The sequence below is a fragment of the Acinonyx jubatus genome, chromosome E3, assembly GCF_027475565.1.
Source record: "Acinonyx jubatus isolate Ajub_Pintada_27869175 chromosome E3, VMU_Ajub_asm_v1.0, whole genome shotgun sequence".
Taxonomy (NCBI): Eukaryota; Metazoa; Chordata; class Mammalia; order Carnivora; family Felidae; genus Acinonyx; species Acinonyx jubatus.
This window is the reverse complement of record NC_069398.1, coordinates 35,133,262-35,146,533: the sequence shown is the minus strand read 5'-3', so window position 1 is coordinate 35,146,533 and position 13,272 is coordinate 35,133,262. Positions and strand designations below refer to the sequence as shown.

At 65.4% G+C, this 13,272-nt stretch overlaps 1 protein-coding gene across 1 annotated transcript in view; it reads right to left on the bottom strand.

The window, feature by feature from the left end:
• Nucleotides 1-8,367: 8,367 nt before the first annotated feature.
• INTS1 (integrator complex subunit 1) overlaps nucleotides 8,368-13,272 on the bottom strand; it is a 29,433-nt gene continuing 24,528 nt past the window's right edge. Inside the window, exons 39-47 of the mRNA XM_027042404.2 lie at nucleotides 12,878-13,011; nucleotides 12,306-12,498; nucleotides 11,567-11,694; nucleotides 11,100-11,212; nucleotides 10,391-10,504; nucleotides 9,409-9,479; nucleotides 9,015-9,106; nucleotides 8,754-8,863; nucleotides 8,368-8,658 (exon numbers count right to left, since the gene is read on the bottom strand). Of these exons, the coding sequence (XP_026898205.2) occupies nucleotides 8,543-8,658; nucleotides 8,754-8,863; nucleotides 9,015-9,106; nucleotides 9,409-9,479; nucleotides 10,391-10,504; nucleotides 11,100-11,212; nucleotides 11,567-11,694; nucleotides 12,306-12,498; nucleotides 12,878-13,011 (1,071 nt within the window). The 3' untranslated portion in view covers nucleotides 8,368-8,542. The remainder of the gene's footprint in view (nucleotides 8,659-8,753; nucleotides 8,864-9,014; nucleotides 9,107-9,408; nucleotides 9,480-10,390; nucleotides 10,505-11,099; nucleotides 11,213-11,566; nucleotides 11,695-12,305; nucleotides 12,499-12,877; nucleotides 13,012-13,272) is intronic.

Genomic DNA, 13,272 nt, shown 5'->3' with positions numbered 1-13,272 from the left:
GCCTAACAGTGTGAGTGAGACCTGTGGGGAGGGGGTGTGCAAGCAGGTGCTAGACAGGGAGCTCCTGGCCCTGGGCTCAAGGAGGACAGGACCCTGCCCTGCCCTGCCCCGCTGGGGCTTTCCCAGCAGGAGGACAAAGGACGATGTCCTGCTGGTTCAGCCAGGCGGGTGGCTGGTCCTGGAACCTAGAACGAACAGGGTTTTCCTGAGTCCGAGGGCAGCAGTTGGGAGAACTGGAAAAACCAGTGAGGAAGGGAAGGGCGGCGGCAGGGGTCCGCGGGTGTAGGAGGGGCAGACAGGCCTGAGGCCCACCTCTCTCAGAAGGAAGGGGGGGGGGGGCGGGCAGAGGTCTGGTCTTCAGGAGTTTAAGCTGCACTCTTGCCTTGCCGGTCACCACGCAGCCTCCTTTGGGGACAGTGACTTGGGGAGCAGCACTTGTAGTGTCCCCATGAGCACATCATGTCCTTCCATTAGCCCTGCTCCCCTCCGGGACCCCCAAACCAGCACACCCCTTAGCCCACCCATTTCCTGCTGCCCCCCTCTGGCCACCATAGTCCACCCTTCCCCAGCAGCTGAGGGATCTTTCTAGAGAGCCAGTTGGCCACGCGCTTTCCTGCTTGACCTGTGCAACACTTGGAATAAAGTCCAGGCCCCTTGTCACGCCTCCTGGCCCTTATCACCGCTGCCACTCCCTGACCTCACCCTCCCCATGCACCCCCCCTTCCCCTTCTGGCCTCAGAGCCTCTGACCTACTGGTCCCCTGAACTCAGCCACTCCTCCAGGACCCCAGTCAGGCCCCACCCATGGCCAGCCACGCAGTCGCTGATGGCTCCTTCCTGCCGGTTCCTCAGGCCACAAGCCCGGGGTGCCCCTGTCAGCCTGTCCTCTCGATGCCCACAAGCAGTCCAGCAGAAAACCGGCCAGAGCCACCACCTGGTATGAGCCAGGATTTCTACAGAAACCCTCTAACAGCGCCTCCGCGGCCGCTTTGCCACCTACAATCCATTCTCAACACAAAATCTGTAACAGCGGGGGTGAGGGTGTGCCACACCTGCCCAAAGCCCTCCTCTGCACCCCCACCTGACGCATGAGGAAAGCACGGTCCTTATGACGGGCCATCCACCCCTCCCTCCAGTCGGTGTCTTTCCTACCTGTCCTCCTCCTACAACCACCCCTCAGACAGGCTCATGTTCCTGCCTCAGGACCTTTGCATTCACTCTTTTCTCTGCCTGGGCCGATTTTCTAGCCTCCCTTGCAGGCGCGGAGGGAGGGGGGCGTGTGACTGAGTTCTGGCTGATGGAGGTGGTATGTATCTAACCATCTTCCCTGCCTGCTGGCCGCACACACGGGACACTGCAGGCCTAGGCTGACCAGGAACGGCTGTGTTGGTCTCTGGACGAGGGGGAGGTTAACGTGCACTGGGCTCAGTTGCTGGGACTTGGGGATGTTTGTCACAGCAGCTAGCTGGCGTTCCTCTTCCGTTGCATGTAGGCAAGCAGAGGCAAAATTGCACCTGTGACGGCAGTCCAAGGGGACACGCAGTGCCACTCATTCGGTGGTAAAAGAAGGGCCCTGTCTTGGTTCAGAAGGCAGGAGGGGCCGTCCCTGAGGAGGGAGCGTGACAGCTGAGACCTGAAGGATAAGCACAGCTGATGTGGTCGGAGGGCAGGAAAGAATTTCCCAGGCACAGAGAATGGTGCGTGCAAAGGCCCTGAGGCGGGAATGAAGGTCTAAGGACTACAGAAAGGTGAGTATAACTCCCACAGAGGAACTGGGGAGGGAGCAGGGCCGGCCAGGCTCCCTCCTCCAGCCCATCAATTTTCACAACCACTTTACCTTTGAATAGAACCACTCTTTATTTTTTATTTAAAAGAACTCTTTTGAGTTTATTTATTTTGAGAGAGCAGGGGAGGGGCAGAGGGCGGGAGGGAGAGAATCCCAAGCAGGCTCCAGGATGTCAGCACAGAGCCGGATGCGGGGCTCGAACTCATCAACTGTGAGATCATGACCTGAGCTGAAGTCGGACACTTATCTGAACCACCAGGTGTCCCTACAGCACCCTTTAAAAGCGGTCCGGGGGCACCTGGGTGGCTCAGTTGGTTGAGCATCGCACTTCGGCTCAGGTCACGATCTCGAGGTTCGTGAGTTCCAGCCCCACACTGGGATGGCTGCCATCAGCACAGAGCCCACTTTGGATCCTCTGTTCCCCTCTCTCTGCCCCTCCCCAGCGTGTGCTGTCTCTCTCTCTCTCTCTCAAAAATAAAGATTAAAAAAAAAAACAGATAAAGTAGGCTGAGCATATCTATCCTGCAGCCCAAGAAACTGAGGTTCCACAAGAGAAGGAACCCCCTGTTCAGCCGGGAAGACCAGGCCCCGACATGGGGTGAGGACCCGAGGAGTCTGGGTCAGCACAGGCCGGCGTCCCACCCGAGTGGCCGCCCTGGTCGGGGGCAGGACTTCCGGGCCAGTCGGTCTTGATTCCCCCACCTCCTGCTTCCAGCACATTCTGCTTCTCTCAGTGATGGTGGGGGACCCACCCTGGGAGGACGAGGAGGGACAGGGCCAGAGGCATCACTAATCTCAATCCAGAAGCCAACTCTAGCTTGTGTGTCCACTTAGCTTCTGGAGAACGTGTGGGCCACAGGGCCCTGGGGAGGGTCGCAGCAGCGGGGCGCTCTAGACCCGTCACCTGGATTCAGCCCCCAAGAAACCGATTTGACCAGGACTGATGGGCCAAGCCGGAACAGAGTCGGGGTCACTCGCCCAAACACAGCAGGCCTGAGCCTCTGAGGCAGAGGGGGAGAAGCCGGGCAAGAGGGAATGGGGGTGGGAGGCAAGAGAACAAAGGGAGGCCCTGGCCCTGCGGCTTTCCCTGCAGGACTTCTCAGAGCCTTTATGTCCTGCAGTACCCCAGGACTCCCAAGGGAGCGGCCACGCTGCACAGGGGTTCCCAAGCCGACCTGCCCACAGAACCCCTGCTGCAGGAACGTCTCACAGAAGCGGGCGCCCCGACTTCCTCAGGAAACACGGAGTGAGATGGGCGGGCCGAGGCCGGGCTGGAGTTCTCGCTCAGACACTGGTTTGCTCTGGGACCCTATGGAATCTCTTCAGGGTCACACAGGGCCTCTCATCCCTGGGTGTTTAGGGAGGAAGGGGCCAGGGGTGCCCCGTGGAAATAGGGCTCCCTGCCTGGGGCCACGCAATCATGGCAGTAGGAGACGCACCCTCGTGGGGGAGAGGTGGCCAGAGCGCCCCCCCCCCCGGAGTGGACGGAAGCCCCCTCACGTACGACCTGCACAGAGAGGACAGCTGGGGGGGTCATACTGGCTTCGCAGAACAGCCAAGGTTGTCCCTCCCCCCACTTCCCAAGGCCACGGTCAGGTCGGCCAGGGGCTCGCTCAGGCGCTGTGGAGGCCAACGCCATGCCCGTGGCTCCCGGCGGGAGAGGGGGCTAGAAGCTGTGACACCTCATTTTAAGGGGCCACCCATTAATTAATTAGGCCCAATGAATAATTCATGCTGCCTTGGGTATATTAATAGCATATTTATATGGCGTGCTATGGATAGTATACATTCTCGTCTGAACACTTCACAAATAATTCATGACTCCGCTCCTTTCCTGGGCTCTGGGAGAACCTGGCCAGTGCTGAGGCTAGGGCTCGTGGGTTGCTTCCAACAGCCAAATTTTACATTTCATTATAAATGGCTTTGCTGGGCATGTCGGTAACTTTTACATTTCCATCCACTTTATTATTAATGGCTTTCCTGAACTGTAGCAGCCAGGCATCGCGCACAATGCGTTATAAATATTTGATCCAGCATCTATAGCCCGCCATTTATCATTTATAACGGGTTACAAAAACATTATAAAACATTTACCGCACATTTATAGATCATTTTCGGCTACCACGATGATGTGTTATAAATACATTATTAATCCTCCTCACGCCATTTATAGGAGCCTCTTGTAATGAGGCCCGGCCCGCCCGGCCCCTGGTAAACAGAGCACACGCAGGGGCTGGTGGGGGCGGCCAGGCAGCAGCACCCGGCCGGCCGGCGACGGAAGCCTGGCCCCGCCTCTGATGGCTGTGCGTCCTTGGCCGGATCACGGCACGTCTCTGTTCACGGAACAGGTCATTTATTGAGCACTTTCCGGGTAGGACGCTGCTCGAGGGCCCCCCTGAGCCCTGGGCGTTACCGGCAGGCCCATTTCAGAGATGTGGAGCCGGGCGGGGGTGGGGGGATTTGCCCAAGGCCACAGCCCAAGGGCTGAGCTGGCGTCAGACCCCGGGACGCTCTGTGCCACAGGTGTTGCCCATCCCCGGGCTGGGGCCTCCAGGGAGCAGGATTGGCGAGCTCCAGGCGGGGGAACTCAGATCTGGGGTGAGGAGCTCCTGGGGCCGGGCGTCCCCCGGGGCTGGCCTCTGACCTGGCAGCCCGTCGGCTCCCGCGGCCACACGCTTTGCCATCGCAAAGGCCCTCGGGGCTGCGATCCGACTGTAACGCTGCCCCGGGGAGCAGAGGGTCTCGGACCCCGCGGCCCCTCCACAGAACCCCAGCTCCAGCTCCGAATCCTCGGGAGGCCAGCAGGAGGCTGAGGACAGTGGCAGCGGCCCAGGTGTGCAGAGCAGGTGGCTGTCGGCCATCAGACGGTCAGAGGGACCCTGGGCCGTGTAGCGGGAAGTCCTGCGCCAACCCAGGTCCCCTCTCTGCGTGTGGCCCTGTGACCTTGGGGTGTGCGGCTCCCCCTGACTGCTCCTCCTAGGGCCTGAGCTCCGTCTGGAACAGTTGGGGCCAGGCCACTTCCTGCACAAATGTCCCCCCAGCCCCACCATGTGCAGGCCCCGTCCTTGTTCCACACCAAGAAGCCCCACAGTCCCCTCCAGGCCAGGAGGGCACTGGCAGAAAACCAGGGCTGTGGGCTCATCACTCACACTTGAAAAAGGAGGAGAACCCTGTGGCCCCAACTGCAGGATGGTAAGTTGAGTCCTCACCTCAAAAACTCCTATTCATCCTTCAAGACCCACGTGACATTCTACCTTCTCCGAGGAACCCTTCCAGACTCCCCCTGGCATAGGCCTTGTGGGATCCAACCTCTGGTCTCTGGGGGCCCAGCCTGGGCCGGGCACGGGACCGGGGTCTGGTTGGTGAGGGAACTGGACAGGCCTCCCCCAGAGTGTTCCCAACAGGTCCCGGGGGAACAGGTCCCCCCTCCGACACCTGAAATAACCCTCCCTCTGCCCGGCTGGACCTATCCGGGTCAGTTCTGGGGTGCCCTGAAGAAGGAAATAGGAGAGATGATTCTGACCCTCGACAGGAGCGGATCTGCCCTGTGTGGGCCTCATGGCCCTCATCTGCGAAATGGGGGCATAAGCCAGCCCTCCCAGGGTAAACACAGGGGCACGGGCCCCGGGGAGCCTCGTGGGGAGAGATCTGGGCTGCCCGCGCCTCTCTGCCCTTGGCCTGCAGGACCAGGGCGTGTTTGTGGGTCAGGGCCCGCCCCTTCCCGGGACTGAAAATGAAACCAGGTGTTTTGTTTGGAAGCTGTTGGGGAAGCACCTGAAACCATCACCATGGCAACGCCTCACCCGGCCCCACCCCTTCCCACCTGCCTTAGGAAGCCCAGTGACCAGCAGCCCTTGCAGCCAGCCTGGCCTTTGCACAGCATCCTCTGTCCTAGACTGAAGGGGGCCGAGAGTCTGGGGCTGGACTCCTGTGGAGTCCCAGAGCTGTCCGGGCCACACTGGCCCCCGCCACGGGGAGCTCACTACCGGGCTCAGCGCTGGCCCTCACTGATCCCAGAACAGACGGGCAGGGACCACAGGCCCCGCCCCCACTTCCCGCCCCCTTGCGTGGATTCCACACCTGTACCTGCCGGACCTCGGCTCGGGTGTCCCAAGTCTGCAGTGCGGCCACTGGAGATAGTGCCGTGAACACAGGCTCAGGCCCACACAGTGGACGCCAGGCCCCCACGCCGCCTCTGTGGCTGGCACCGTCCCCAGGGGACGTGGAAAAGCCTGGCGTGTGCAAGGGCCCGGACCGTCCGCCCCACAGGCGCCCCCACTGGAGTCACCCAGTCACGGTGCCTGGTACCAGCCCCCTGGACGCTGGCCAGCAGTCACAGGGACGCCGGGAGGATCCCCTCATCGGGGAGCGGATGCCCTGTCGCCTGTGCTCGCCACCACGTGTTTCACGTGGGACACCTCCGCTCAGGTAGCCTCCATTTTCTTGCTGGGTTTCTGCAGCCCGTCAGCTAGAGACAAACTGAGGCCCAGAGAGGCCCAGGACTGTCCCCCCCGCCACCTCCCTGACACCCAAGGATCCCCTTCCCCAAACCCGGTCCAGCCTTCGGGGGCCTCTGGCTACTGAGCACGCGCGAGGGGACCCCCGCGGGGAGCCCGGGTTTGCGGGCTGGGGAGGAGCACACAGGCGGCCCGTGGGCCTTTGCCACAGCCCTGTCATCATGGAGGGACAGGCGGCAAGCAGGCCCTGAGCCCAGCGGTGCTGACCCGGGGTAGGGGGCACAGGACCCGGAGGTCCTACCTGGGCTGAGCTCAGGGGTCTCACTAAGCCTGTGCTGACAAAGCCCCGCCCACTTGGGCCCGGAGCTTGGGGGTGGAGCCCAGCAGGCAGGTGACCCGGTCCCCACACCTCCACTCCCTCGAGCACTTGCCCCGCACAGCACAGCCGTGGGCTGGGGGACACCCCAACCCCCGCACCGGGGCTCAGGCCTGGCCTCCGTCCGCCTTCACACTCCAGGGGCTCCACGGGCGGTGCGGCCAGGGTCAGGGGCACCGACTCCGCCCTTGAGCCCCCAGCACTCCCTCAGCCCAGCCAGGGCTCCACCAGAGACCTGGCCTGTCACCCACCCCAGTGCCTCAGTTTCCTGGCGCGTGAGGGGAGACCGGGGCAGAAGGCAACAGCCAGCATCTCAGCAGCACCTTCCATGTGATGGCAGAAACTGCACACCTGATTCGAAGCCTGCTGTCCCCTATGGGCCCCGCACGCGTGCCCAGGCCCCCGGCAGCCCCACCTCCACGGCCACTGCGCACGCCCGGCCTGCCCGCCTGCTCCCTCGCGGGGACCCTTGGTCTTTGCCACGCTGGAGGACAAGGGCGGGATCTCGCGGCTGCTGGAGCCCCTGCCTCCCGTGCTTCTCCACCGGGAGGTTCCAGAACCCGCCGACGCTGCTGTTCCGTTGAGAGAACCAGGAGGGGAGGCAGCCCAGGCGGACAGGGGCCCAGGCTGCGCCCGGACCTGATCTCCCTCGGGGGCCTTGACCTTAGGCCCTGAGGTTGGTGAGACTGGGCATGGGGAGGGGGCCCAGAGACTGCCCCCGAGAGCCTCCTCTGCCTCCTGGGATCCCTCGCACACCCTGGTGCCGCGGTTCTGACAGGGGAGAGTCCCACCCTCCTGCGGGGGCTCCGGGTCACATGCTGTTGATGGGGCTTTCTGGCCATGAGGGTCCCAGCAGCCGGAACGGGCGCCCTCTCCGGTCGGGGTGGGGGGAGGGGTGCCGCCTCGGAGGCCGCCCTTCTGGGGTCTCAGGGCTGCACTGGGTGGGGGCTGGGATGCTAACTTCCGGGAGCTTGGGACCAGGGAGGCTGGGTGCTGGGAGCAGGGTTCCGGGAAGGGGCTCGGGAGAAGGGGCGGGACGCCAGCCTTCTCCACACCGGGAGGGGCACTAACGCTGTCCGCTGGGTGAAGTGGGGCCAGGCTGGGGCACAGGGGCTGCCGGGGCAAGGAGGTGACTCTCACACTCCCCAGGGCTAGTCTCCCTCCAGGGGCGGAAGTTCAGCCTGGACGTCTGCCTCCTGCCTCCTTCACCCCAGCCCAGCAGCTTTGGGGTCAGTTTGTTGGCCACGGCGCCCCCTGGTGGCCCCAGTGGAGCACAAGCGGGCAGGGGAGCCTGCTAGGGGGTGAGGGGTGGGGAGTCGGAGCGTGTAGGGGTAAGGCGGGGCGGTATCTGTGCTGCTGATAAGCATGAAGGGGGTGGGGCCGACTTTATGGGGCGCTGCCCCTGCCCCTCAGCGCCCCTGGGGCCACGTTCTCGGGCAGGGCGCCCAGCCTAGCACCTGCAGCTCCCCGGTGGGGACACTCGCGGGTGGGGACGCTCTGGGCGGCTCGGCCCGGCACCGGCTACCAGCACTGGTGCCCTCAGCCAAGGGTCCTGGGCCTGTGGCCCCTCTGGGGAGCGAGGGGACCAGCCTCAGCCCAGGGGCTCCTACCCGACAGAAGTGCTCAGGGCCGGACAGGTGGAGCAGGACAGCAGGGAGCAGGGGCTGTGGCGGGCGGGCTCCCCCTCCCCGCCCCGCTCAACCCGCAGGCATCTCAAGGGAAGCGAGCACCAGGCAGCCGACACTCAGGTAATTCACAACGTTTTATTTAAATCCAGCCCCTCTCCGAGGCTCGCCGGGGCGGCGGCATCCTCCTGCGCAGGGTCGTGGGCCCTGGACGCTGCCCCTGCCGGGCCCGACGCTGGCTCAGCGCCCTCCCTGACCTGGAACCACCAGGCGGCCAGCAGACGGGCCCCCGCGCGGGCTCACATCACTGCCTCCATGTGCAGGATCCTTAGGGCCTCGGAGATCTGGACGCTGGTGTCCATCTGACCATACATGCCCACCAGGAAGGCCCGGTGCAGCAACACGGCCGCGTGCTCTGTGGGCGACACGGGACGGACGTCAGGGTCCCGATGGGCAGCGGGCTGTGGGAAGCAGAGCGCCCGCTTCCCCGTGGGCCAGGTTGGGACTCACCCTGGCAGAGGAGGGTGTATTCTGGCAGGTTCCTGAGGGCCGTCTGCACCACCTCAAAGTCCCGGCTGCCCAGGCAGTACATGAACGTGGGCAAGAAGTCCGCCGCGATGCTGCAAAGACACGCGCTCAGACAGACGCCTCCCCCCTGCGCCCAAGACCACCCTGGAGCCCGCGGCCGGGCCCCGGAGGGGTTAACTGACCCCTGAGAGTCTGGTCGGGGGCTCCCTCGGCCAGCAGGGTCAGGGCAGGCCCGGGGCTCACCTGGGGTTGTTCTGGATGGAGCGCAGGGCCAGGCCAAAGGCCAGGTGGCGACACGGTTCCTCGGCAGAGCTCATCAGCCGCTGTAGACTGGTCTGCAGGGGTGGGGGCGTGACGGGAGCTCAGACCGCCAGTCCCCAGGCTCTCGGCCATCGTCCTCAGGACAGCGACAGCAGCCAGGGTCGGCAGGGGACCCTGCTCCCCAAGCCCCCACCCCCACGGCCTCGTAACACGAGGTGGGAGGCGTCGGCCGGCCGGCCATCGGTTCCCAGAGCGAGGCTGGGCTCCCCGCTCCCTGGGAGCACCTGGGGCAGGGCCAGGCTCACACCTAGGCTGCCCCCGTCCCCGCAGCGGCCCGATTCTGACAGAAGGCTGACCGGGCCCTCAGCTCCCTTACCGAGAAAAAGCCCAGAATCTCAGGTCTCCGCCGAGACATCTCATCTATGTCGCTCAGAACTTCCAACAGATCTAAGTGGGCAGAGGGAGCACGTGAGGGCCAGGCCTTGGCTGCTGGACCCAGGCCGGGACCTCTGTGTGCCCACGCAGCCCAGAGGCAGGAGCCCCAGCCCGCACCGTCCCCCATCCCGCCTGCCGGGCAGGGGCCGAGCAAGGACACCACCAGGACCCTGGCTGGTCCCCGGTCTGGTCTCTGCACAGGTTCCAACAGAGAGAGCTGTGGTGTTCCAGACGCGGTGCAGCCTATCAGAACGCTAGCACCAGTGCCCTCTGGAACCTTCCACACCACCCTTGGTGCCTGGTGAGCTTGAGAGGCCCCCAGCGCCTCAGGGTGAAGAGCACCCGGCGCCCAGTTCCATCAGGCCAACGACCCCACGCTGTAGGCACCGTTGACAAGGAAGCATCCAGAAGTACCGCGCCCCCGCCACCCCCGACCCTCGACCGGCAGAGGGAGGAGGCCAGGGATCTGCACTGGGACCGCCGTCCCCACTGCCCGTCGCCAGCCGTCCCGAGACACTCCTGCTGCCAGGTGGCGGCCAGCCCCTCACACCCCGCTCTGCTCCGGTCAGCTGATGCCCAGACACACACCTGGCCCACAGTGTGCCCGGGAGCCCGAGCCAGTGTGGCCACCCAGCCCCTCTGCTCCCTGCCTGCCCTCCGTGTGTGCTGCTCGGCTCCGGGGTCCCCGCTCTCCACCGTAGCCGCAGCCTGTGAGGCTGCCGGCAGGGTGGCCCGTCCCCGCCTCAAGCCCCTGAGGAAAGAGCCCGGCTCCCCCCGCACCGCCCCCCGCCCCCGGCAAGGACCCCACGCCTCTGGAGGGCAGGGTGTCCCGTCAGACCCAGGGCGCCACGGGGCCATGACGGGTGCCCCCTGCCCGCCACAGGGCCGCCACAGGGCTGCAGGAGCCAGGCTCCCAAACTCACCCTCCACGGCCTGGCCCCGGGAGAGCCTCTTCATGTAGGGGGCCATCTCCGCTGCGGTCAGAGGGGTGGAGAGCGACACGCTGACCAGGGGCAGGGAGCCGGCCGAGCTCTCATCTGGAAGCCGGGAAGTCGGTGCCTTCAGGCCGGAAACAGAGCCACCCGGGCCGGGAGCACCCACCCGCCCGGAGGCGAGGCCTGCCAGCGCTCACCGCCATGGCTCCGGACCCTGTGCGTAAGTGGGGCCGTCCCTGCCAAGCACCCGCGGAATCCCATGGGAGGGTGGAGGCTGCAGCCACTGCCCCGGGGTGAGCACGCTGCCTGGGACACAGCGGGCACCCACTGAACGGGGGGAGGCGAGCCCGCTGGGAGCTGCCCGGGAGATGGCACTTTCCGGCCCGAACCTGCCACCTGCCACACCCAGTGCGGGTTTTCTCTGAACCTGAGCGTGACCTCGAGGCTGGAGTGGCGACCCGCCCCGCCGCAGCCCTGGCACCCAGCGGGCGCCCAATAAAGGTACGCGCGGGCCCCACGGCAGACGTTTCGACAAACTCTACCAAATGATTCGGCGAAACTGGGGGCAGCACGAGCGCTCAGAGCCCAGCGACGGACTCTGCCCGGGGCACGGGGCCCGCCCGCTCCCCCAAAGCTGCCCCTGTACGCCCCGCAGCCCCAGCCCCTTCCCGGCAGAGCCCTTGCGGGGCCCACTCACCCTCGCCCTCCTCGTCCAGGCCCCGGTCGGCTCTGCCGTCCCTACTGGGCAGGCTCAGCCCTGCGAGGAGGGACTTGAGAGTCACCAGATCGCTGCTGTCGAAGGACAGGTCGCTGGGGAGGACACAGGTTCTCCGTGAGGAAGACACCACAGGGGCGGGAGGGGCGGGTGTGGGAGGAGGCAAGGAGCTTCCAGGAGCGGGTTCAGAACAGAAGTGGGACTCGGCCAGAGCCCCCACCCCCCACCCCCGACCCGTCCCCACACCGGGCTCCAACCCTCAAGCAGCGTCCGTTCCCAGCCACCACCCTGCCTCGAGGACCCCCCCCCCCGCCCCCCGTCCCCCTCCCCTCCCCGACCCGAGCACTGACTGCCCTCCCACAGCCTTCCCTCCGGCTGGGCTGGACCCTCGCCTGCCGGAGCCTGTGCAGGCCGGACACACACACACACACACACACACACACACTCACTGCAACGCGTCCGCGTGTTTCTGCAGGAAGGACACGGCCGCCGGGGCATTGCAGGTCACGTACTTGTGGGTGAAGTGCACGAACTTGTGGATGAAGGGCGCCAGGTGGCGGGACGACTTTCTGTAGCTCTGCAAAGCGGAAGCCGGGTGCTCACAGCTGCGGCGCCCCCGCCCTGCCCGCCACACCTGCCCTGGAGGCCTCAGGACGGACCCCCAGACGCCAGCAACGCCACCGCCTGCCGGCCGCCATGCTAAAGTCTCCAAAACGGCCTTGCCGTTCGTGAACTGCCAGCGTAGACAGGCAGACGTCTAGCTGGAGCGTGAAAGCAGATGGACGACAGACCCCAGGAAGGCAGGAAGGCCGCAGAGAGGGCTGTGCTGAGCCCCGGCTGCAGAACACGAGCTGTGTCCCCAGGCGCACGAGAAGCAGGGAGCTGGTGCCCAGGGTGGGGGGCAGAAGCCACCGGGTAGGGGGCCTGGCCCTGCCCTTGCTGCGGTGACGCGGGCCGGCCCTGCCCTCCCACGGGTCCCAGGAGCCCTCACCCGACAGCCTCAGGCGGAAGGGGACGGAGGCAGGTCAGGCCTGGCCAGGCTGTGAGGGCAGAAGCGGGCGGAGGGTGGTGGGAGCCATGGGGGTGCCAGTGGGCAGAGGAGGAACAAGGACACACGGGCCTGGCCCGGGGGTAGCCCCACCAACCCGGCGGTGAAAGGCAGGCAGCCCAAGCTGGCGGCAGACCCACCAGAAGCAGGCGGACGAAGGAGCGCAGACAGTCCCACAGCGCCCCCTGGTGCTCGCTCTGGAACACCTGTGGCTGCAGCAGCTCCAGGACCCCCAGCACGTGCAGGAAGAAGGTCAGGTGGTTCTGCTGCCGGAACTCCTGGAAGTTGAGGTGGGTGCGGCCGTGCAGGAGCGCAGCGATCATGGGCAGGTGCCTGGGGGCGACGAAGGGTGCTCGTGGGTGGTGGGTGGCCGAAACCCGCCCGTCCGGTCGGTGGCCTGGGCCACACCCGGGCCCACCCCTAACAAGCTCCGGGGCACGCCCTGAGGGGCCGAACTGGCCACCCTGACCGTCCCACCGGGTTCCAGGTCTACGAGGTGCCGTGTGTCCTGACCCGGCCTCCGGGGCTGTGCCCGGGCCCTCCCAGCTCAGACTCGGCTCAGCCAGGAAGAAGCCAACAGCCACCACTGGGCCACGAGGGCCGGCAGCTTCCAGATGCAGAGCCCACTCTTAAACCACCCGAGCGCAGGCAGGACACGAGGAGCCACCAGACGCCCTGCTGGGGCCCCCAGAGCACAGCCGGGCGCCCGCACCTGAGCAGCAGGATGGGGTGGGCCACGGCCAGCTTCCGGCAGGCCATGTTAGCGTCGGCCACCCTGTTCTCTGACGACCTTGAGTCGCTGGTGTCTGCCAGGAGGGTGATGACGCGGTGGATGAGGCCGTCCAGCTGAGGAGATGGCAGGGTGAGGGTCAGGGGCCACCCGCAGAAGGGCCACACCCGGCCCCGGCCACACAGGGGACCCGGGAAAGCTGTCCCCCTGTGCTTTCTGGGGCCACGTCAAACAGGCCGGAGCCAAAGCTTCCAGACAGCCTTGCACACGGAATTCAGTCACCCTCCACGTACGACAGACACCCTCGGCTAAACGCCAAAGTGGTACGTTGAGATAAAAAAAGCAACACGGTGCGTAAAACACGATCTCAACTCTGC